Genomic DNA, 22,778 nt, shown 5'->3' with positions numbered 1-22,778 from the left:
ACTCTGCCTGGAGAAACCGCTCCTTTTATATATTTGCGGTTCCCGCCAAAGCTAGAGCCGGCCGCGTCTGAGCCAATCAGGAGCGACTTCCTGCTTGGGCTCAGACAGCGCTGAAAGAGGAACAAACTATTTACAGAGTTACAAGGTAGCCATTACAGGATACAACACTATGTATCTGAATTGGGGGGGGAAAGGTAACTAAAGGTTCAATATTTTCCTTTTCAACCATATGGAGGAAAACATTCAACACTTAACAATTATAAATAACATAATATTTGAACTTCAATTTGTATTAGCCAAGCTAAAATAGGATAAATAACTTCCCAAAATTATTGATTGTAGCCAAAAGGAGAGATAATACAATGGCAAATGCTATATTAATTTTACATTACAAGTTATGTGTTTGAAATAGTTTCTTGGTTTTAGCCATGGTAGAAGAACTGACAAAGTCAGTACTACATTGAAATTGTGGGACAACTGCTAATTGGAACTTTGAAAAATATTGAAAAACTTTTCTCTTTTTATTATTATTATTATTATTATTATTATTATTATTATCATCATCATCATCATCATCATCATTATCACCTCGAGGTTCGATTACTGCAACGCTCTCTACATGGGGCTACCTTTGAAAAGTGTTTGGAAACTCCAGATCGTGCAGAACGCGGCCGCGAGAGCCATCGTAGGGCTTCCCAGATTCGCCCACATATCTACAACACTCCGTGGCCTGCATTGGCTGCCATTCAGTTTCCGGTCACAATTCAAAGTGTTGGTCATGACCTTTAAAGCCCTACATGGCATTGGACCAGAGTACCTCCGGAACCGCCTGCTACCGCATGAATCCCAGCGGCCAATAAGGTCTCACAGAGTTGGCCTTCTCCGGGTCCCATCGACTAAACAATGTTGTCTGGCGGGCCCCAAGGGAAGAGCCTTCTCTGTGGTGGCCACGGCCCTCTGGAATCAACTCCCCCCGGAGATTAGAACTGCTCCCACCCTCCTTGTCTTCTGTAAACTACTTAAGACCCACCTATACCGTCAGGCATGGGGGATTTGAGACACCTTTCCCCCAGGCTTATTGTAATTTATGTTTGGTATGTATGTGCTGTTTGGTTTTTAATTATGATAGGGTTTTTAGTTTTTTTAATATTAGATTTGTGCCAGTATAATATTGTTTTTATCATTGTTATGAGCCGCCCCGAGTCTTCGGAGAGGGGTGGCATACAAATCTAATAAATTATTATTATTATTATTATTATTATTATTATTATTATTATTATCATCATCATCATCATCATCATTAAAAACAACAGCAACAACAACAACAACAACAACAACAACAACAGAGTTGGAAGGGACCTTGGAGGTCTTCTAGTCCAACTCCCTGCTTAGGCAGGAAACCCTACACTACTTCAGACAGATGGTTATCTAACATCTTCTTAAAGTGTTGGAGCATTCACAACTTCTGGAGGCAAGCTGTTCCATGGATTAATTGTTCTAACTGTCAGGAAATTTCTCCTTAGTTCTAAGTTGCTTCTCTCCTTGTTTGGTTTCCACCCATTGTTTCTTGTCCTGCCTTCAGATGCTTTGGAGAATAGGTTGACTCCTTCTTCTTTGTGGCAACCCCCGAGATATTGAAACACTGCTATCATGTCTCCCCTGGTCCTTCTTTTCATTAAACTAGCCATGCCCAGTTCTTGCAACCGTTCGTATGTTTTAGCCTTGAGTTCCCTAATCATCTTTATTGCTCTTCTCTGCACTTTATTTCTAGAGTCTCAATATCCTTTGTGCATCGTGGTGACCAAAACTGAATGCAGCATTCCAAGTGTGGCCTTACCAAGGTTTTATAAAGTGGTATTAACACTTAACATGATCTTGATTCTAGCCCTCTGTTAATGGAGCTTAGAACTGTGTTGGCTTTTTTGGCAGCTGATGCACACTGCTGGCTCACATTTAAATGGTTGTGCACTAGGACTCCAAGATCCCTCTCACAATTACTACTGAGCAATATATATTGTACCTGTGCATTTTGTTTTTCTTGCCTAAATGTAGAATCTTACTTTTTTCACCATTGAATTTCATTTTGTTAGATAGCGCTAGATAGATAGTTAGATTGCATGTTTGAAATAGTTTCTTGGTTTTAGCCGTGGTAGAAGAACTGACAAAGTCAGTACTACATTGAAGTTGTGGGACAACTGCTAATTGAAACTTTAGGAAAAAATTGAAAAACTTTTCTCTTTATATTGATTAATACTTACATGGAAATGCAATATAATGATCCATATGAGACCAAGCACGATGGATGGTTTTCCTTCTATGATATCAGCAACATGGATGTTTATAAGTTTAAGCTGCAAAAAAGGAGGATTTTATTGTTTTGATAAACAGGAAGATACCAGAAGCCTCCAGATGTGCTGAGCTTATTACGCAAAGTTCCCAGTCAATTGAAAGAAGAAAAATTCTTGGAATTAAAGCCCCAGGACATTTGGAAGACACCCATAGGAAAGATTGGCTTGTGTTATAAATCTGCAATGTTTACTGTATGGTTTTTACAATAACAATCTTGATCCAATATTACAGGTAGAACAAACTGCAATAGTATAGAAAGAAAATAAAATTGCTTTAAGATGAGAATATAGTTCCCCAAATCCAAGTCCTAGAGGGCACAGATATCTGCTTCTCTTCCTTGAAAAAGTAACAACTAACTTGCTGAATTGTGATTCAGGCACCAAAAAAGGGCTACCATGCGTGCTTATTATAAAAAGCAGATAAAATAAAAGCACAAGATATGCAAATATCACAGAGACCTAACAATCAATCTGGATGTCCTTCACACGTAGGAAAATGTTCTTATATAGTAGCTGAGATCTGTAAATAATTTTTTAGTGAAATTGCTGGAAATAAACACTGAACAACTCATTTAACAATTCATTTAATGCTTCGGCAACTAAATAAACTCAGACTCCTTTCAAAGTTGGAATACTAACTGATCTATTCTTCAGGAAGGTTAAGGCATTTTCAATGTTACTTCTGCACTGGAAAGTGTTCGATCCCTTTTCACGTGGCTATAAAATATAAAGAAACAGAAAAGAACAGTTTGATCAATATCAATAGTAACAATGTTTTACTATTTGTACATACATATTCTTGATTGCAATCTTACAAGGCAACATGTAATATGACAATAAAAACAGGACAATTCAAGGAAGTAGCAATAATTGATTATATTTGCAGATGACTGTAATCTGAAGTTATTTTCCACTTTGATTCTGTCCTCTTACATGCTGCTACCACTGTTCTTGTAAATATTGCAGGAATATGTATATGTAATGCTTTACAAAGAGTCAAAGTAAAATTCACTGTCCCAAGGTTCTGACGCACTTCAAAGAGGCAATTGGAGGGAGGGAGGAAATTGATACATAAGGAAGGGAAAGCACATGTTCTGAGATAGTTATCACCTTAAACTAGTGATGGCGAACCTATGGCACGGGTGCCACAGGTGGCACATGGAGCCATATCTGCTGGTATGCGAGCCATTGCCTCAGCTCAGCTCCAACGTGCATGTGTGTGCTGGCCAGCTGGTTTTTGGTTTGCACAGAGGCTCTGGGAGGGTGTTTTTAGCTTCCAGAGAGCCTCTGGGGGGATGGGGGAGGGCGTTTTTACCCTTCCCCAGCTTCAGGAAAGCCTTTGGAGCCTGGGGAAGGTGAAACACAAGTCTGCTGGGCCCACCAGAAGTTGGGAAACTGGCCATTTCCAGTCTCCAGAGGACCTCCAGGGGGAGGGGGAAGCTGTTTTGCCCTCCCCAGGCACTGAATTATGGGTGTGGGCACTCGCACATGTGTGATAGCATGCGCCCATGCTCATTTGGCCCCCGAGAATAAAAAGGTTCACCATCACTGCCCTAAACACTTTTGGTATAAAATAGTTTGTATTTTGAAAAATAGTACTAACACAAAATAGCATTTGCAATAGTAATAACATTTAGACTTACATACTGCTTCATAGTGCTTTTTACAGTTCTCTCTAAGTCGTTTATTGAATCAGCCTATTTACCCCAACAATCTGGGTCCTCATTTTATCCACCTTGGAAGGATGGGAGGCTGAGTCAACCTTGAGCCGGTAGTGAGATTTGAACTGCTGAACTACAACATTTGGGTGACGGTCTCTAAGCCCAACTCACCTCTGCAGGATTGTTGTTGTGGGGAAAGTAGGAGGAATGTGTGTTGGATATGTTTGCTGTCTTCACTTTTTAAATTAAAAAATAATAGAGGCGCAATATAAATGGTAAAAAGATTTTTAGGAAATGCATCTATATTTTCTTCAGCTGAGAAACTTGGGCTGTTTGGTTAACAAACTTTGAGAAACCTGAGAACTACATGTACCCTTTCTATGAATTCTTGTCATTGCATTATTCATAATACTCTTACCAATTGTTGTCCGGAAAGGACCTCCAGTAGATCCAAAAGCACATGTCCCTTCCCAATGTCTGAATACAAGTCCGAGATAAGAGAAGGTGATGGATGCTGCGGAATAATTATTTATATTTGGTTATATATACTATAATGCTTTTAATTTGCATTGCAACAAGATGATATGCATAATTGAATGCATATTTGGGTTTTTTTTCCTAGACTGAAGGACGTCTTGTGCAAATATTTCAGCACTCAGTTCTCAGTGTGTTAGTCTCAGAATCATCATAAAAACCTGCTATTTCATACTTTCAATTATAGGTTAAATGACACTTTCTATTGCATGAGATTTTAATCCGTTTTAAAACATGTGTTTAATTAGTAGTACTTATAATGATAATAGAGAATCTGCCAACTTGAAAAACCAAGCATCAGTCTCTAGCATCATCTCTTTATTTACAGATTTCTAAATCAATTTGTAAATAGGCATCCTTAGAAAATAAAATTGGTGAGGGCTTGTCCTTGCTCTACCCTTCAAAAGACAAAGCTATTGTAAATTACTGAAACAGGGATCATCCTGGGAGACCACAAAGAATATTTGGGAGCAATATTCACCAAATTGATCATTGGGCATTTTGTGACTAGACTTATATACCATGTCAGCAATGTTGTGAAAGTACAAGTAAAACGTTCACTACTCCAAATGGGCCAAAACAGAAGGCCCATTCTTGGATCTGTTGAGCTGAGAGGCCACCAAGGCAGCTACCTTATAACATGCTGAGTCATGTTTCAATCTAGTACTGTTTAAGTGGTAAAAGATGAACAACTGAGCCAATGTTGGTTTAATTATCAGCTCTGACCATTAAATTTCCAGAATTCTCCAGACAGGTATGCTGGCGGGAAAATTCTGAGAGTTGAAATCCACAAGTCTTAAAGTTGCCAAGTTTAAAGACTTCTGCCCTATAGCCTACAAGTAATTCAGACATTTCACCAAGCTTTGATACTCATTGTAAACACTTTCTGTTTCTCTTTAATTTTCCTATTGAGATTCAAATATTTAATAAGATAAAAGGGACTGAAACATTATTATACTTTACATATATTTTAAAAATGATATTCTACATCACCACCATGCCATTACCTTTTCTAGTTGTGAGTTCACCCAGCTCGTGAAAGTTCTTTTTTGAGTATCCTCTTGTTCAGCTATTTTGGAAAATAAAAACAACAATATAAAATTACTTATAAATTAAACTTGAGGTTATAAATATATTTACTACTACTACTAATGCCTATTTTGTTTACAAATGAAAACAAGATGTATAAAACACTTTTTGATAGCCAGGTTATCATGTATGGAATTTAGAAAAAAAAATCAGTGCTCCCACTGGTGAATATATGCAACTCTATAAAAAGTACTATGAGAGAGGCAGATTTTAAAGTTAGACAATAATTACAATAATTAAGAATGCATTGTTTGCAATAGTACAGATTTATGTCCCATAGCTGTATATGTATGGTATTTTGAAACAATCTATAAAATCTAATTATCAAAGAAAAGAAAATACATATATTAATTATTTTGACATCAAGTTCAATCCATTTTTAAAAGTTGTCTGCTATTTTAGTCTTCCCAGTCTGATGTTATACAAGGATTTGAACTCCAGGTTTGGAAAAGTCTATTTAAAGGTCTCATTTAAATATCTACATTTAGAAATAGTAATAGCACTTAGACTTAAATACCATTTCATAGTACTTTCCAGCCCTCTCTAAGCGGTTTAGTTTAAAAACCAAAAACATCAAGAAAAAGAAAGACCTTCAAATAGCATCTCTCCATTCAAGCCTCTAAAAAGCAAGTACAGCATGACTACATATCACCTGGTCACAGCACACTATAAATAGGGAACCAGTTTGGTGTTGTGGTTAATGCACCAGACTAGAGACTATGAGTTCTAATCCTGCCTTAGGCACAAAGCCATATGAGTGACTTGGGCCAATTGCTCTCTCATAGGCCTAAGAAGAAGGCCTCTTCCAAAATCTTGTCCAGGCAATCTCCAGGAATTAAAGACTGACTTGAAATCAGCTCCCTCTCACACAAAAAATCATATCTAGGGATATAATAGCAAGCACAGTTTCTATGAAAATCAGTATCTTTTTCTTGTTAAGTGGCCACATTATTTCAACCCTATTCTCCACAGCAAAACACAAATGTATCATATAACATGTGACAATATTTCAAATGCATGGAAATAGTGACTCTATTGCCTCTGCTGCATATCACTTCACCAATCTAAAAAGACCTAAATTCATACACAGAATTCTTTGAAGGGACATGAGGACAATTTCAGTGGAAAAATGAAAGGACGAGATTCCTTTATATTTGGCTCTCCCCATGTACAATGTTTTTAAACAACAGCCTTAGTCCTGCATCACATTGAGTTATATTCTTTATTATCACCTTGACTTGGTGTTCAGTGAGGCTGCGATTTAATCAAGCTCTGGAGCTCTAAAGATTGCAGAGAAAGCAAAACACCTATTGAACTGCAGGTGTATGCTGTGAATTGATGCTAACAGAGAAGAAAAAGAACCTGGAATTTAGCATCTACAGAACCTGAGTGGAAAACCAGAGATATCTAGAAGTGCAGACATACAACTAGGCAATCTCTTGCTCCATTCACAGGCACTTTTTTTCAATATTATTTTTGCTGGTTGGAGACACTATTTGGATGATACCATATCCTTGCAGAAAAGTCATTCTCAGCTGATGGGGCACAGAAAGCCCAAGTCCAAACAATAATGAGAAGAGAGTATTAAGTCCTACTGCACCTAACCCACCTGAGTCAAGGCTTCAATCAAAGTCCCATCCACACAGCACACAGTGACACTGCTGCTGATCCAGCTGGCAGGAAGGCAATGGAGTGCATGGCTACATTGAGAAGTACTTGGCATAAGTAAGTATACTCAGAGATAGCTTAAGGCTGGAATTAGGGTTGATTATTATTCACCATGTTCAAACAACTCTTTGTGCCAGTCCATGTTTGCATTTGTTTCTAACAAACTGCTTTGGAGCTCACCTACTAGTAAGAGTTATTTATGAAAAATATTTGAATGGCCCTTAGTAACCAATTCCAGCCAGGGCAAGATATGACATGTGATATAACACAGCATATATGATGTATGTTATATGATATGATATAACACGGCAAACATTTTCTTAAGGAGAGCATCTATTTGCAGTTTTAGGCTTAAAGGTTTAGTAAACCTTACTGTTTCCAACATAAATTATGCTGCAAAGATTCAGCAATTTGCTAGGGTGAGGGTTTGATTAATGAGATCTGATGAATACTAGGAGCCACAAGTAAGCAGGAGAGGTACATGTGGCCTAAGGTTGGGGGCTAAAGGTTCCCATTATTGTGGCTGCATAAGGGGAAGAGGGTTGCAATTTGATTTCCTAAAGTCAAGTTATGGAAGGGGCAACTTCTTTTTCTCTTCATATGCAAAAGTATAATTAAATAATTCTGGTGTGGCATCAAGCTGTACTGAGCTTCTTTCCTTGATCAAAATTGAATTTGTGACAGCAACATTAACATTACACTCTTTTTAGCAAACTAAAGCAAACTACCCCGAGAAGAATTTTGTTGTTCCTTCTGCCAATGCCAATCAGTTAACCATGATGAGCATGATGATGCTACCACATGAAAGATGCCCTTGTGTACTTGATTCCTGATGTTTGACACCAAACTTGCATCATTTGTCTATTGCTCCCTGTGCAAAACACCTATGCATATTTATTTATTTATTTATTTTTATTTACTTCTATGCCACCCAATCCCGAAGGACTCAGGGCGGCTCGCAATAATATAAAATTACAATGACAATGACAATAATAAAAAGAAGTCAAAGATGAAACGAGCAATTACTAAAATCCTAATTAAAATTTTTAAAATGATTCAACGACACGTACTAATCATTCATGCCAAATTTATATATATGGACAAGCTAGTGGATTGATTTAGGGCCCCCAGGCCTGCTGGCATAGTCAGGACTTTGTGGCCTTACAAAAGGCCAGTAGGGTGGGGGCCATACGGACCTTGGGGAAGGGGAGTTGATTCCATAAAGTCAGGGCGGCAAAAGAGAAGGTCCTCCCCCATGGTCCCGCCAGCCTACGTTGTGTAGCTGATGGGACCTGGGGGAGGCCTACTCTGTGTGCTCTAATTGGTCTCTGGGTTTTTATCAATTTTCACCATTTTTTTTAAAAAAAGGATGCTTCTCCTAAACATAGAAGACTGATGGCAGAAAAAGACCCCATGGTCCATCTAGTCTGCCCTTTTACTATTTCCTGTATTTTATCTTACAATGGATATATGTTTATCCCAGGCATGTTTAAATTCGGTTACTGTGGATTTACCAACCACGTCTGCTGGAAGTTTGTTCCAAGGATCTACTACTCTTTCAGTAAAATAATACTTTCTCATGTTGCCTTTGATCTTTCCCCCAACTAACTTCAGATTGTGTCCCCTTGTTCTTGTGTTCACTTTCCTGTTAAAAACACTTCCCTCCTGAACCCTATTTAACCCTTTAACATATTTAAATGTTTCGATCATGTCCCCCCTTTTCCTTCTGTCTTCCAGACTATACAGATTGAGTTCATTAAGTCTTTCCTGATACGTTTTATACTTCAGACCTTCCACCATTCTTGTAGCCCATCTTTGGACCCGTTCAATTTTGTCAATATCTTTTTGTAGGTGAGGTCTCCAGAACTGAACACAGTACTCCAAATGTGGTCTCACCAGCGCTCTATATAAGGGGATCACAATCTCCCTCTTCCTGCTTGTTATACCTCTAGCTATGCAGCCAAGCATCCTACTTGCCTTTCCTACTGCCCGACCACACTGCTCACCCATTTTGAGACTGTCAGAAATCACTACCCCTAAATCCTTCTCTTCTGAAGTTTTTGCTAACACAGAACTGCCGATGCAATACTCAGATTTAGGATTCCTTTTCCCCAAGTGCATTATTTTACATTTGGAAACATTAAACTGCAGTTTCCATTGCTTTGACCATTTATCTAGTAACGCTAAATCATTTACCATATTACAGACGCCTCCTGGAATATCAACCCTATTGCACACTTTAGAGTCATCGGCAAATAGGCAAACCTTCCCTACCAAACCTTCCCCTATGTCACTCACAAACATATTAAAAAGAATAGGACCCAGAACAGACCCTTGTGGCACACCGCTTGTAACCTGTCTCTGCTCAGAATACTCGCCATTAACAATAACTCTCTGATGTCTATGCTTCAGCCAGCTTGAAATCCACTGAACTATCCAGGGATTAAGTCCAATCTTCACTAATTTATCTATCAGCTCTTTATGTGGAACCGTATCAAAGGCTTTGCTGAAGTCCAGATAGGCAATATCCACAGCACCACCTTGATCCAACACCTTTGTGACATAGTCAAAGAACTCAATGAGATTAGTCTGACACGATTTGCCTTCAGTAAAGCCATGCTGATTTGGGTCCAATAAGTTATTGTTTTTTAGATGCTGATTTATCCTCTTTTTGAGTAGAGTCTCCATCATTTTAACTACAACTGATGTCAAGCTAACTGGCCTGTAGTTTCCAGCTTCTTCTCTACTGCCCTTCTTGTGGATAGGCACAACACTGGCCATTCTCCAATCCTCAGGAACATCTCCTGTTAACAGGGATTGGTTAAACAAATCAGTCAGGGGGGTAGCAATGACAGATCTGAGTTCTTTAAGAACTCTGGGATGGATGCCATCTGGACCCATTGCCTTATTTATCTTTAATCTTTCAAGTTCTTCTAAGACATCGGCTTCTAAGATCACTGGAGCTGAATCCGTACAGCTGGAAGCAATGCTATATCCCTCTATAGTATTATTTTGTAAGGTGTCCTTTGAGAAAACTGAACAGAAGTAGCTATTGAAATGGTCAGCGATCTCCTTATTCCCATTAATGCATGTATTATTCCCGGTACTAAGCTTTGTGATGCTGCAGTTTTTCTTCTTCCTATCACTAATATATCTGAAGAAGGTTTTATCCCCCTTCTTTACAGATTTTGCTATTTCTTCCTCTTTTGAGGCTTTAGCAGCATATATTATCTGTTTCGCCTCCTTCTGTCTCATTTTATACACCTCTCTATCAGCTATACTTCCAGACTCTTTATACCTCCTATAGCGTGCAAAAGTGCAATTTCCTTTCCCAACAATCTGAGAAATGCTCTCCCAGTTACTGATAACCCAGTGAATTAGAGAGCAATTTATTTCCACTTTGTCTCAAAGTGTCTTCAGAGAGGGGCGGCATAGAAATCCAATTAATAAATAACAAATAAATAAAGGTGCTTTTTTTCAAAAGGCAACTGGACTATATTGTTTCCTTGAGGAAGAAGACCTTTCATTTCTCATCCAAGAAGCTTCATCGGTTCTGACTGTGCTAACTAAGTGCTAATGACCAAATGAAAAATGAAAGAGAGGCCAAATGAACGACCAAGTGAAAAGAAAGAGAGAGAGTAGGAGAAAGAGTGACATAGAAAGAGAAAGAGAAAGAGAAAGAAAGAAGAAAGGGGAGAAAGAAAGAAAGAAAGAAAGAAAGAAGGGGAAAGAGAGAGAGAGAGAAGGAAAGAGAAAAAGGAAAGAGAGTAGGAGAAAGAAAGAGAGACAGAGACAGAGAGAAAGAAAGAAAGAAGGAAAGGGAGAAGGAGAAAGAGAGGAAGGGAGAGAGAGAGAAAGAAAGGAAAGGTAGAAAGAGAGAGAGTAGGAGAAAGAGAGAGAGAGAGAGAAAGAAAGAGAGGAGAAAGAGAGAGAGAAGGAGAAAGAGAGAGACAAAGAGAAAGAAAGAAAGAAAGAAAGAAAAAAGAGAGAGAGAAAGAGAGGGAGATAAGGAAAGGGAGAGAAAAAAGAGAGAGATGATAGAGATAAATAGGGAAATAGATGAAGACTGGAAAAAAAATATGATCCTTCAATCTTCTGCCACCTCCCAGTCACAACTGATGAAGCTTCTTGGATAAGAAGCTAAACATCTTCTTCCTCAAGAAAAAACAAAGTCCAACTATGATCTGGATGTCTGAAAATATCCATAGAAACTCCTACTTTCAAAAATATACTTTTCTTAGAAAAAATGCCACCTTATATTACCCATTTATATTAAAATCCCTATTTACAATGAGAATACTCAGGCTGTACTTCATGAGAAAAAAAGGGGGGTTAGCTTTTAATACCCTTTAAAATGCTTTGCTAGCTAGATATTTTTTAACATCTCTAGGATGACTCAAGGCAGAATTAAGTTTGCATTTAATTTACATTTCACCAGTATTTGTTATGCAAAGAGTCACAAAGGATTATCTTGTTCCTCATTCAAAATAAGGATTAAATCATTAGCATAGGGATTTTCAAGATGAAAGCTAATATTTTCAAACCATTGCAAAGAGAATTATTAGACAATTAAGCTCCAAACATTGTGTACCCGTTGTGCTAATACTGTGTACCCCTTGCGTACCCCTTGTGCTAATACTGTATCAGGCCTCCCAAGTAAACCAGACAGGAAACAGGCTACATTAGTTTTTAAAGTCTGAAGTTGCAAATTTTCCCTTTGTCACCTTTAACTGCTTGGTTCATTAAGATGGATTTTTCCTAAATTTCTTTGATTTTTAAGCCAAAGAGATCTTCCCCCAGTCTTGTCTAATTGTTTCCTAAGCACCATCTTTTCTCCTTGTTTTCCAAGATGGCCCCTACATTCCATTATAGCTAGGCCAGTGATTTTTGCCATCGCTGCTGAAAGCAAGGGGACCAGTCATGTGCATGTGTGCCCACACCCATAATTCAATGTGTCTCACCCCCCTGCATGCGCCCCCCCATATTCCTCCCACTTTTGTCATGTGATAGAGCAGTGGGACCAGTAGGCCTGTTTTTCACCCACCCTAGGCTCCAGAGGATTTCTAGGAGCCTGGGGAGGGCGAAAACAGTCTTTTCCTCCCCTAGAGGCTCTCCAGAGTCTGGAAACAGCCCATTTTCCAACTTCTGGTAGGGCTGGAAGGCTCATTTTTCACCCTCCCCAGCCTCCAGATGCTTTCTAGGAGCCTGGGAAGAGTAAAAATGGCCTCCCTCTTGACAGGCCCTCTGGAGGCAAGAAACACCCACCCAAAGCTTCCATGCTAGCCCTTACTTATCTCAAAATGAGCTGTGTGGAGACTCCTAGGAGCAAAAAATCATGCAGATGTGTGCTGGACCTGATCTACGGCAATAGCTAGGCCAGGGGTAGGCAAATTTGGCTGTTCTATGACTTGTGGACTTCAACTCCCAGAATTCCGGAGCCAATCATGCTAGCTCAGGAATTCTGGGAGTTGAAGTCCATATGTCATAGAAGAGCCAACTTTGCCTACCTCTCGCTTCAACTACCAGAATTCCTGAGCTAGCTCAGGAATTCTGGGAGTTGAAGTCCACAAGTACATGTTCAGCACATTGTGGTAATCCAGTTCTTAGTAGGATGGAAACCAATGGTTTATGGCTTGCAATAAATGAACCCAGCCACATTGTGCAGAAAAAACAATTGCTGCCAACCTGCCTTCCATTGAGGACCTGTATACTGCACGAGTCAAAAAGAGGGCGGGGAAAATATTTACTGACCCCTCACATCCTAGACATAAACTGTTTCAACTCCTACCATCAAAACGCTGCTACAGAGCACTGCACACCAAGACAACTAAACATAAGAACATTTTTTTCCCGAACGCCATCACTCTACTAAACAAATAATTCCCTCAACACTGTCAGACTTTTTACTCAATCTGCACTTCTATTCTACTAGTTTTTCTCATCATTCCCATCATCCTTTTCCTCCCACTTAGGACTATATGACTGTAACTTGTTGCTTGTATCCTAAGATTTTTATTAATATTGATCATTTCTTCATTGCTTATTTGACCCCTATGACAATCATTAAGTGTTGTACCATATGATTCTTGACAAATGTATCTTTTGCTTGTGTGTCCAATCACACTTGGCCAATAAAATTCTATTCTATTCTATTCTATTCAACAAATTACTACCAAAACAATACATGTATATGCATTGAGATCTGCCATGCTACTACAAGCACTTTAGGCTGATGAAAAATGCATATTTTCAGCAGCCTAAAGTGCCCGTAGTAGCATGGCAGATGATGGCTTTTGTTGAGCTGCAGAGAGATGGGCATCTAACTTCTGCTGAGACAATTACTTGATTGGCCCTTTGGAAACTGTTTTCAGTGTATTAAATAGCAGAAACAGTAAAAGTTAAACATGGTGACACATATATCTCCAGTAATTAGTTATAGTTGAGCACATCAGGACTACAGTGATCCCTCGATTATCACGAGGGTTCCGTTCCAAGACCCCTCGCGATAATCGATTTTTCGCGATGTAGGGTTGCGGAAGTAAAAACACCATCTGCGCATGTGCGCCCTTTTTCCATGGCCGCGCATGCGCAGATGGTGGAGTTTGCGTGGGTGGCGGGGAAACACGGATCTTCGTCTGCTCGCTGCTGCTGCGGCCGCCCAGCAGCTGATCTGTTCGGCGGCAGCAGCGAGGAGCCAAATCGGGCTTTCCCCTTTGCATGGGCGGCGGGGAAAGCCCGATTCGGCTCCTCGCTGCTGCCGCCGAGCAGATCAGATGCTAGGCGGCCGCGGCAGCAGCAGTGAGGAGCTGAATCGGGCTTTCCCCTTTGCGTGGGAGGCGGGGAAACCCCGATTCGGCTCCTCGCTGCTGCCGCCGAGCAGATCAGATGCTGGGCAGCCGCGGCAGCAGCGAGGAGCCGAATCGGGCTTTCCCCTTTGCGTGGGCGGCAGGGAAACCCTGATTCGGCTCCTCGCTGCTGCCGTCGAGCAGATCAGATGCTGGGCAGCCGCGGCAGCAGCGAGGAGCCGAATCGGGCTTTTCCCTTTGCGTGGGCGGCGGGGAATAGGCGTTGATTGCTTACCTGAACGCCTCTTCTCGTACGGTGAGCGGGTACAGCAGTCACATGGGTTGCTCATGTCCAATCCGGTGGAACTGAGCCTAGTATTAAAAAAGCTTGCCGGATCCGCCCCTTCCCCAGAATTCGCGAATCCATAGACTAGGCTCAGTTGTGAAGCTCTGTAGTGTTCAACTCTCATTGTTAGAGGAAGAAAGATATAGAAAGGTAAAGAAGACACATACAAGGGCGGGAAGTGACTGCTGTACCCGCTCACCGTACGAGAAGAGGCGTTCAGGTAAGCAATCAACGCCTATTCTCCGTACTGAAGGAGCGGGTCCAGCAGTCACATGGGACATACCCAATAGATGGTCCCTAGGGTGGGATTAGCTTGCTATCGTGTGAGATAACGGATTGGAGTACCCTTCTGCCGAAGGCAGCGTCCGCTGAAGCGTAAGAATCAATCTTGTAGTGCCTGATGAAGGAATTTGGCGAGGCCCAAGTGGCTGCTTTGCAGACCTCCTCCAACGGGGCTTGAGTCGCCCAAGCGGCCGAGGTGGCTGCGCTCCTGGTGGAATGCGCTGTGATGTTCCTTGGAACTGAGAGGGAGGCCGACTCATAGGCCTTAGATATAGTCCCTCTGATCCAACGGCCTATTACTGTTGAAGACACTTTGGCCCCCATGACTCTGGGATGATAGGCTACAAAAAGTGCTTCTGACCTCCGAAAGGGTCCTGTGCGTTGGATATAGATTCTCAGCGCTCTGGTGAGATCCAGGGTGTGCCATCTAATTGCCAAGGGATGGTCTCGTTGGAGGCAGAAGGAAGGTAGGACAATATCCTGAGATCTGTGGAACATGGAACTGACCTTGGGTAAGAAGGTGGGGTCCAGTCGCAAGACTACCTTGTCCTGATGGAATTGGCAAAGGTCCTGCCTGATTGAGAGGGCAGCCAGCTCCGAAATGCGTCGAGCAGAGGTAATAGCCACCAGGAATGCTACCTTAAAGGATAGGTACCTGAGGGACGCCGATTTTAGGGGTTCGTATGGTGCCTGCGTGAGGGAATGGAGAACCCGTGGCAAATCCCATGATGGGTACCTGTGGACCTTGGAAGGTCTGAGGTTGGCTATGCCCTTGAGGAATTCCTGAACTTCAGGGAAGGATCGGAGAGGCTGTCTGCGGGGACCTCCTAGGACAGATGAAATGGCTGCCAGATGACGCCGGAGGGTGCTGGTGGAAAGTCCTTTATGGAAGCCTTGCATAAGGAAGGATATTATTCTGTGTATGGGGATGCACAGAGGGGAGAGACCTTCCTGTAGACACCACTGGTGAAACTTGGACCACGTGTGGTCGTAGATTCGATTGGTCGAACTCCTTCTGGCCTTTAAAATGACCTCCACTGAATCGGGGTCATGACCACGCAGCTCTAAATCTCTCCTGATAACAGCCAGGCGGTGAGGTGGAACCACTCCGGGTCTGGATGGAAGGAGGCCCCCTGCCGCAGCATATCCCCCGAAACGGGGAGTCGCCAAGGGTCCTGGACGGACAGCTGTTGGAGATCCGCGAACCAGGGCCGGCGGGGCCAGTGAGGGGCGATTAGGATTACTCGGGCCCTCTCGGTGAGGACCTTGTGAATCACGTCCGGGAGGATTGGAATTGGAGGAAATGCGTAGAGTAGGCCTGGAGGCCATGGACTCCGGAGGGCATTGATTGCTTCCGCTCCCGGGGATGGAAATCTGGAATAGAAACGAGGGAGTTGGGCGTTCGCATTGGTCGCGAAGAGATCCAGAATTGGTAGGCCGAATCTGAGGGTGATTTGATGGAACAGGTCTTGATGGAGGTTCCACTCTCCTGGGTCTATCGTTGCCCGGGATAGCCAATCCGCCTGGACGTTGAGACTCCCCGAGATGTGATCGGCTAGGAGCGACTGGAGATGTTTTTCCGCCCAAAGGCCCAGCTTGAGGGCCTCCCTCATGAGAGCCTTGGATCTCGTGCCCCCCTGTCTGCAAATGTGGCTTTTCGTGGCGATGTTGTCGGTGAGAATGAGAACGTGCCGGTTGGGAATGCGAGGAGAGAAATGCTTCAGAGCCAGGGAAACGGCTCTTAACTCTAGCCAATTGATTGGCCTGGAAGCTTCCTCCGGGGACCACGTGCCCTGGGCTATCATCCCCTGGGCGTGGGCGCCCCATCCCGATAGACTGGCATCTGTGGTGATGACAAATTGATCCGGGCATCTGAACGGGGATCCTCTGTCCATGGCCGGAGACTTCCACCACTTGAAGGATCTGCGAACACTCAGTGGGATGACAATGCGTCGATTTGAGTTGCTGTGCCCTGATCTCTGAAAAGGTAACAGGAGCCACTGGAGTTCCCTAGCATGAAGGCGAGCCCAGGGAATGATGCCTATGCATGACACCATCTTCCCCAAAAGGGAAGATAGAGTGACTATGGAAACTGAAGAATTAGATAAAATGCTAGAAATTAACTCCACTATACTGAGTTTTCTCTCGGGAGAGAGAAAAACCTGGGAGGATTCTGTATCAATAATGGATCCCAGGTGAGAAATGGATGTGGAGGGTTGGAGGTGGCTTTTATCAAAGTTGATGGAAAATCCATGGTCCTGAAGGACTGACATGGTGACAGAAAGGTCTGTTTTCACTTTCTCTAGGGAGTTCCCATGAATCAAAATATCATCAAGATAACATAAAATGTGGATGGGAAACGCCCTGATATAGGCCGCCAGGGACCCCAAGAGCTTTGTAAAGACCCGAGGGGCCGAGGAAAGGCCAAATGGCATCGCCCTATACTGGAAATGCCTGCCTTGAAAGGAAAAACGTAAAAATTTTCTGTGGCATTTGGCTATAGGAATGTGAAGGTAGGCCTCAGTGAGGTCTAAGGAGACCATGAAATCTCCCGAGTGAATGGCGGCCAAAATAGAAGACAAGGAGTGCATCTTAAACTTCCTATATTTGATGAATAAATTTAGTTTCTTTAAATCCAAAATAGCTCTCCAACCTCCGGAGGACTTTGGAACCATAAATAGGATGGAGTAAAAACCTAGGCCCTTCTGACCGGAAGGGACCGGTTGAATGGCTCTGATGGACAATAGATGAGAAATGGCCTCCTCCATACGGTTACAATCTGAGGATGACCTGGGAGAAGGGCAGGAAATAAAACGTTTAGGGGGAGGAGAAATAAATTCTAAAAGAAGGCCTGTTTGAACAGTGTCAATGACCCAAGGGTCCTTGGAGGTGAGACGCCAATTAGAGGCGAAATGAGCTAGGCGACCCCCTATGGGAATAGAGGTAGGATTACCATCTAGGTTTTTTTGAAGCCCTGTTAGAGGAAGCTCCCCTTTGGAAGCGAAACCCTCTACCCCTGGAGTTCCTACCTTGGGAACGAAAGCGGGGGGAATACTGACCTGGAGATCTCTGGTAGGAAGCCGCTTGATCTTGCTGGCGCCCTGGGCGACGAAAGGACTGCGTTTTGGTAGCCTTTTTTGTGGTTGGACCCAAAACTTTCTTCTTGTCCGTGGTTTCCGTGAGGAGTGGATCCAGAAGATCACCGAAGAGAAGGTCGCGCTTTAAGGGACCCTGGGATAACTGCCACTTTTGGCGAACTCCCGCTTGCCAAGGGCGAATCCATAGGAGTCTTCTTGCCGTAGTAGAAGCTGCAATAGACTTAGCAGAAAATCTAGTAGATTGCAAGGTGGCATCAGCCACGTACTGGGCAGCTGCAAAGACCTTGTTGAAGTCTTGTTGACCTCTCAAGTCATCGGGAGGAATATGCTGTTGAAGTTGGCGAAGCCACAGCAGCATGGCTCTGGAGAAAAAGGAAGCCGCTGCAGAGCTTTTAGTGGCCCAGGAATCAGCGGTGAATCCTCTTTTGAGCATTTGCTCAATGCGCTTGTCCTCTGGGCGGAGGACTTCCTCCGCCTCGCCTGGCACAGCCGTTGCCGAGTGAAGAATCTTGACAGGTTCATCCGGTTTGGGAAAGGATAGAAGCTCTTCATAGGAAGAGGAAAGTTTGTACAACTTTCTGTCCTTGGTGGAGGGATTAAGGCCAGAGGCTGGAAATTCCCACTGTTTGAGTAAAGCATCTTTAAACAACTTAGGCATAGGAATTACCTCGTTATCCTCCTGTTCCTCTGTGAAGTAAGGTAAATTCTCCTCCGGGGGATCAGTGGAAGTGGAGGCTTGTTTCTCCTGGGCCGCTAATCCCGTAGAAATTCTAGCTTTGAGGAGGAGAGATTTGAATAATTGAGAAGGAAAAATAGTAATAGGAGGAGGAACCTTTATTTGGGATTCCTCATCATCTAATAGGCCTTGAAAGGCATCCTCATCATCCTCTATATCCTCATATTCATCCTGGGAGGAATCTGAATCATCCTGAATAGGAGCTCTGACCGCTGGGGGAGAACCCAAGGGGCGGGAGGAGCGAGAAGGAGGAAGAGGTAAGGGAAGCTCATTGATGGTGGAGAGTTTGGCATCAATGGCTTTAGACAACACAGCAAAAATAGACTGGAACTCAGGAGGTAAACTGGAAATGTCAGCAGAAATGGCAGAAGAATCCCTAAAGGCCTGGGAGGATCCTGGCTGGGGGGAATCTTCAATAATATCTGGTTCCTCTGGACCTATGCCCCATAGGTTAGGTTGGGGTCTGTCTAGGTTTGGCTCATCCAGAGATAACACAGGGACCCCAGAAGGAGGCAGACTAGAAGCCTCTGGGGGGTCTTGACTACTGATTACTTGGGCCTGCACTTTCAAACGTTTTGCTGATTTGTCATGGATTTTTTGTAGGGCTAGGTCCCTTCTCTTCTCGGCCCTGGTGACCTTGGTCGAGGGGCGGGCCCCTGGAGAAGAGGAGGAAGAGGCCTGGGGGATACTAGTAATCTCATCGCCTGTAGGCCTGGCCTCTCTGGGACCTTTAGTTGTGCCTCTCTTGGGAAAAGTAGCCATAGTCTGACAATTAACAGAAGACAAGGCTGAGCCAATAACTGAATAATAAGGAGAAGAATTTCAAGGACTTCCCAAGAGGAATGGATCCTGCTTCGAGGCCTCGAAGCTGCTGAAACTTGAGGACAATCTGGGCAAACCCAGAGTTCGTGCCCCCAAACCCAGCGGGGCCAGCCTCCCTAAACTTTATAATTAAGTAAACCAAGGCACTCTGGTTGGAGGCTTAGCCGGTGGAGAATTTAGCCTGGGACCCCCAAGGCCCGCTCCGGGATCCACGCGGTGGACTGAGGCCTACACGGCTGGCAGGGGGCCCACACGAGAGGCCTAGATTTAAAAAGGGCGCGAAGGCCTTCGCGCCGAAAAAAATCGCTCCGTAAAATTTCTTAAAGGGGAAGCGATCGACTAAGTCCAGGAGACTAGAAGGCGTCTCACTCCGCAGGAGGTATTTCTTAAGCCCTTAAATATTTTTATATACAATAAATAATCAATAATTCAATAGGTAAATACTTGCACCAGGACCTCCAGGCCAAAGGATTAGAAGAATCCACAAGCGGCCGCAGGAATCGTAACCGGCAAAACCGCCGGGGGAAAACGAAACCGCAACTTCTCCCAAGGAAAAAAGCCTAGCCGCTTTTTTTCTTTTTTTCTTTTAAACGGCTGGCGCAATTAGTGCAAGTAAATAATTAAAGACAATAAATCTTACTACTTTTTGAAGGAAAAGATCGAAGGGAAGGTGTTAGAATGTTGAACGAGCTATCACAATACAACCGCAGGATATGCGAACTGAGCGAATTCTGGGGAAGGGGCGGATCCGGCAAGCTTTTTTAATACTAGGCTCAGTTCCACCGGATTGGACATGAGCAACCCATGTGACTGCTGGACCCGCTCCTTCAGTACGGAGAAACCCCGATCTCCGTCTGCTTGCTGCTGCTGCAGCAGCAGCAAGCAGACGAAGATCGGGGTTTCCCCGCCGCCCACGCAAAGGGGAAACCCCGGCTCCTCGCTGATGCCCCCGCTCGCCCGCCCGCCAGCAAGAGGGGGAGAGATAGAGAAAGAGAGAGAAGGAAAGAAAGAGATGAGAGAGGGAGGAAGAGAGTGTGAGAGAGGAAGAAGCAAGATAGAGAAAGAGAGAGAGAAAGAAAGATGAGAAAGGAAGGAAGAGAGTGACGTCATCGGGTGGGAAAAATCGCGATATAGCGTTTCGCGAAGATCGAGATCGCGAAAATCGAGGGATCACTGTATTAACAATTTCTGATATGATTGAGGCAAAAAGAAAAAAACAAGGTAAAATAAAGGCTATCTTCTCAAGGCTAATTAATTAAAAAGCAAATGCAAGGTTTCCTTATTAAGGGAATTCTGGGTTACCTTAATGACAATGGCTGCAACAAAAAGAGGTATTTTTCTCAAAGGAAAGCAAAATGGAGGAAGTTAATGAAGCGATTGGGATGTTGACAGGGGAGCCTAAGAGCTTATTACCTTACAGGAGAAGGATTAATTGGTTGAACTACTTTCTCACAGAAGGGCAAACTTTCATGTAACTGAAGAATAAAGCAAACAAATCTCAAGGATAACAGTGCAGGAGGCAAGCCTTAGTCAGGGGTCTCCAACCTTGGCAACTTTAAGAGTTGTGGACTTCAATTTCCAGAATTCCTCAACCAGCTTTGCAGGCAGGCAAGCTTTGCTGGATGAGGAATTCTGGAAGTTGAAGTCCACAGCTCTTAAATTTGCCAAGGTTGGAGACCACCTGGCCTAGGACAGCTTCTTGGATGAAAAGCAAGAGACTTCTTTGATTGGGCACTAGATTGGAGATATGCATCAGAATTTAGAAAGCACATTAACACAAGACATGGAACAATCAGCCTGCTAGGTCCGTGATGGCGAACCTATGGCCGTTGTGGCACAGGTGGCACACGGAGCCATATTGTTGGTTATGTTGGTTATGACCTATGAAACCCTACATGGCATAGGACCAGACTATCTCCGAGACCACCCTCTGCTGCACAAATCCCAGAAAACGGTGAGGTCCCACAGTGTGGGTCACCTCAGGGTCCCATTGACCAAACAATGTCGGCTGGCGGGACCTAGGGGAAGAGCCTTCTCGGGGGGGGGGCCCTCTGGAATCAGCTTCCCCTAGAGATTTGCACTGCCCCCACCCTCCTCGCCTTCCAAAAGACCTTAAAAACCCATCTTTGCTGCCAGGCCTGGGGTTAATAGATCTTCCCCCTGACCAACGAATGTTTTTAGTACAATTGTTGAATGAATGGTAATGGAAGTAGATTTTTATGGATTGTTTTTATGTATTAATTGGATTGATTTTACTATTGTCTCTTTATATATATAATATATTAAATATTTTTTATTATTTTCAAAAAAACAAAACATCACAAACAAACACAGAAAAACCAAACAAGCACACATAACATAAAAAGGAGCTACAATTGCTCCGCTCGAAATAGACGTCTTCATAATACAAAAAGGGAAAACTATTGTAAATTAGATCAATTCAGAGGAATAGGAACATCTATTACATTTCTCTATCTATGAACATTTCAAAACAGTAAATTTAAATGTTTTTTAACTTAATTTTGTCTCTTTATATATGTTGTGAGCTGCCCCGAGTCCTCAGAGAGGGGCGGCATATAAATGAATGAATGAATGAATGAATGAATGAATGAATGAATGAATGAATGAATGAATAAATAAATAAATAAATAAATAAATAAATAAATAAATAAATTTATCTGTTGGCACACGAGCCGTTGTCCTAGCATAGCTGCAGCGTACATGTATGTGCCAGCCAGCTGATTTTTGGCTCACACTGAGGCTCTGGGATGGCCTTTTTGGTTTTGGGGGGGGGGCTCTTCCCCAGGGTCCAAGAAAGCCTTTCTTGGAGCCTGAGGAGACCAAAGAATGAGGTTCCAGTCCCATCGGAAGTAAAAAAATCATACATGCATGCACAGAGGGTGGGCAGCATGGGGAGGAGGGGTTGCACATGCCTGTGCAGGGGGTCAAGACGTATGGGGGGCATTGAATTATGGGTGTGGGCACTTCCACACATGTGGCACATGAGAGAAAAAAAGGTTTGGCATTACTGTGCTAGGTTGTAAGCTGCTTGACTATGGGTGAACATATTTTTTTAAAAGCCACAATTGAATGGCTTGGCTGATCGTAATAAACAAAAAGAAACCGCCCCACACATTATTTACAGATTACCATGTTTGAGTTGTCATGACATGCTAAGTGAAAACCAAACATAACACAATGCAGCTTAGCACAACTTGGAAGTCCCGCCTAGATATAATGATGATATAAATTTTCCATGTTATTTTCTAGGTTGGTATTAATAAATTATATTGTATTATTTAATGGTTGACTTTGTAATACATGTATCTGACTCCAATCTGAAGAGGTTGAGTAGTATATCAGAAAAGAAAACAACCCCCCCTCTCAAAATCAGAAATCTTTTTTTACT

The 22,778-nt window shown here is 42.9% G+C and overlaps 1 protein-coding gene across 4 annotated transcripts in view; it reads right to left on the bottom strand.

The window, feature by feature from the left end:
• The window catches only part of SYNE2 (spectrin repeat containing nuclear envelope protein 2), a 319,436-nt gene that overhangs the window by 268,180 nt on the left and 28,478 nt on the right, over positions 1-22,778 (bottom strand). For all 4 annotated transcript variants that reach the window (XM_070750996.1, XM_070751014.1, XM_070751005.1 and 1 more), the window contains exons 3-6: positions 5,551-5,612; positions 4,428-4,523; positions 2,988-3,065; positions 2,259-2,351 (exon numbers count right to left, since the gene is read on the bottom strand). In XM_070750996.1, coding sequence (XP_070607097.1) covers positions 2,259-2,351; positions 2,988-3,065; positions 4,428-4,523; positions 5,551-5,612 — 329 coding nt within the window. The remainder of the gene's footprint in view (positions 1-2,258; positions 2,352-2,987; positions 3,066-4,427; positions 4,524-5,550; positions 5,613-22,778) is intronic.

The sequence above is a fragment of the Erythrolamprus reginae genome, chromosome 1, assembly GCF_031021105.1.
Source record: "Erythrolamprus reginae isolate rEryReg1 chromosome 1, rEryReg1.hap1, whole genome shotgun sequence".
NCBI lineage: Eukaryota > Metazoa > Chordata > Lepidosauria > Squamata > Dipsadidae > Erythrolamprus > Erythrolamprus reginae.
This window is presented reverse-complemented; position numbering and strand designations above follow the sequence as displayed.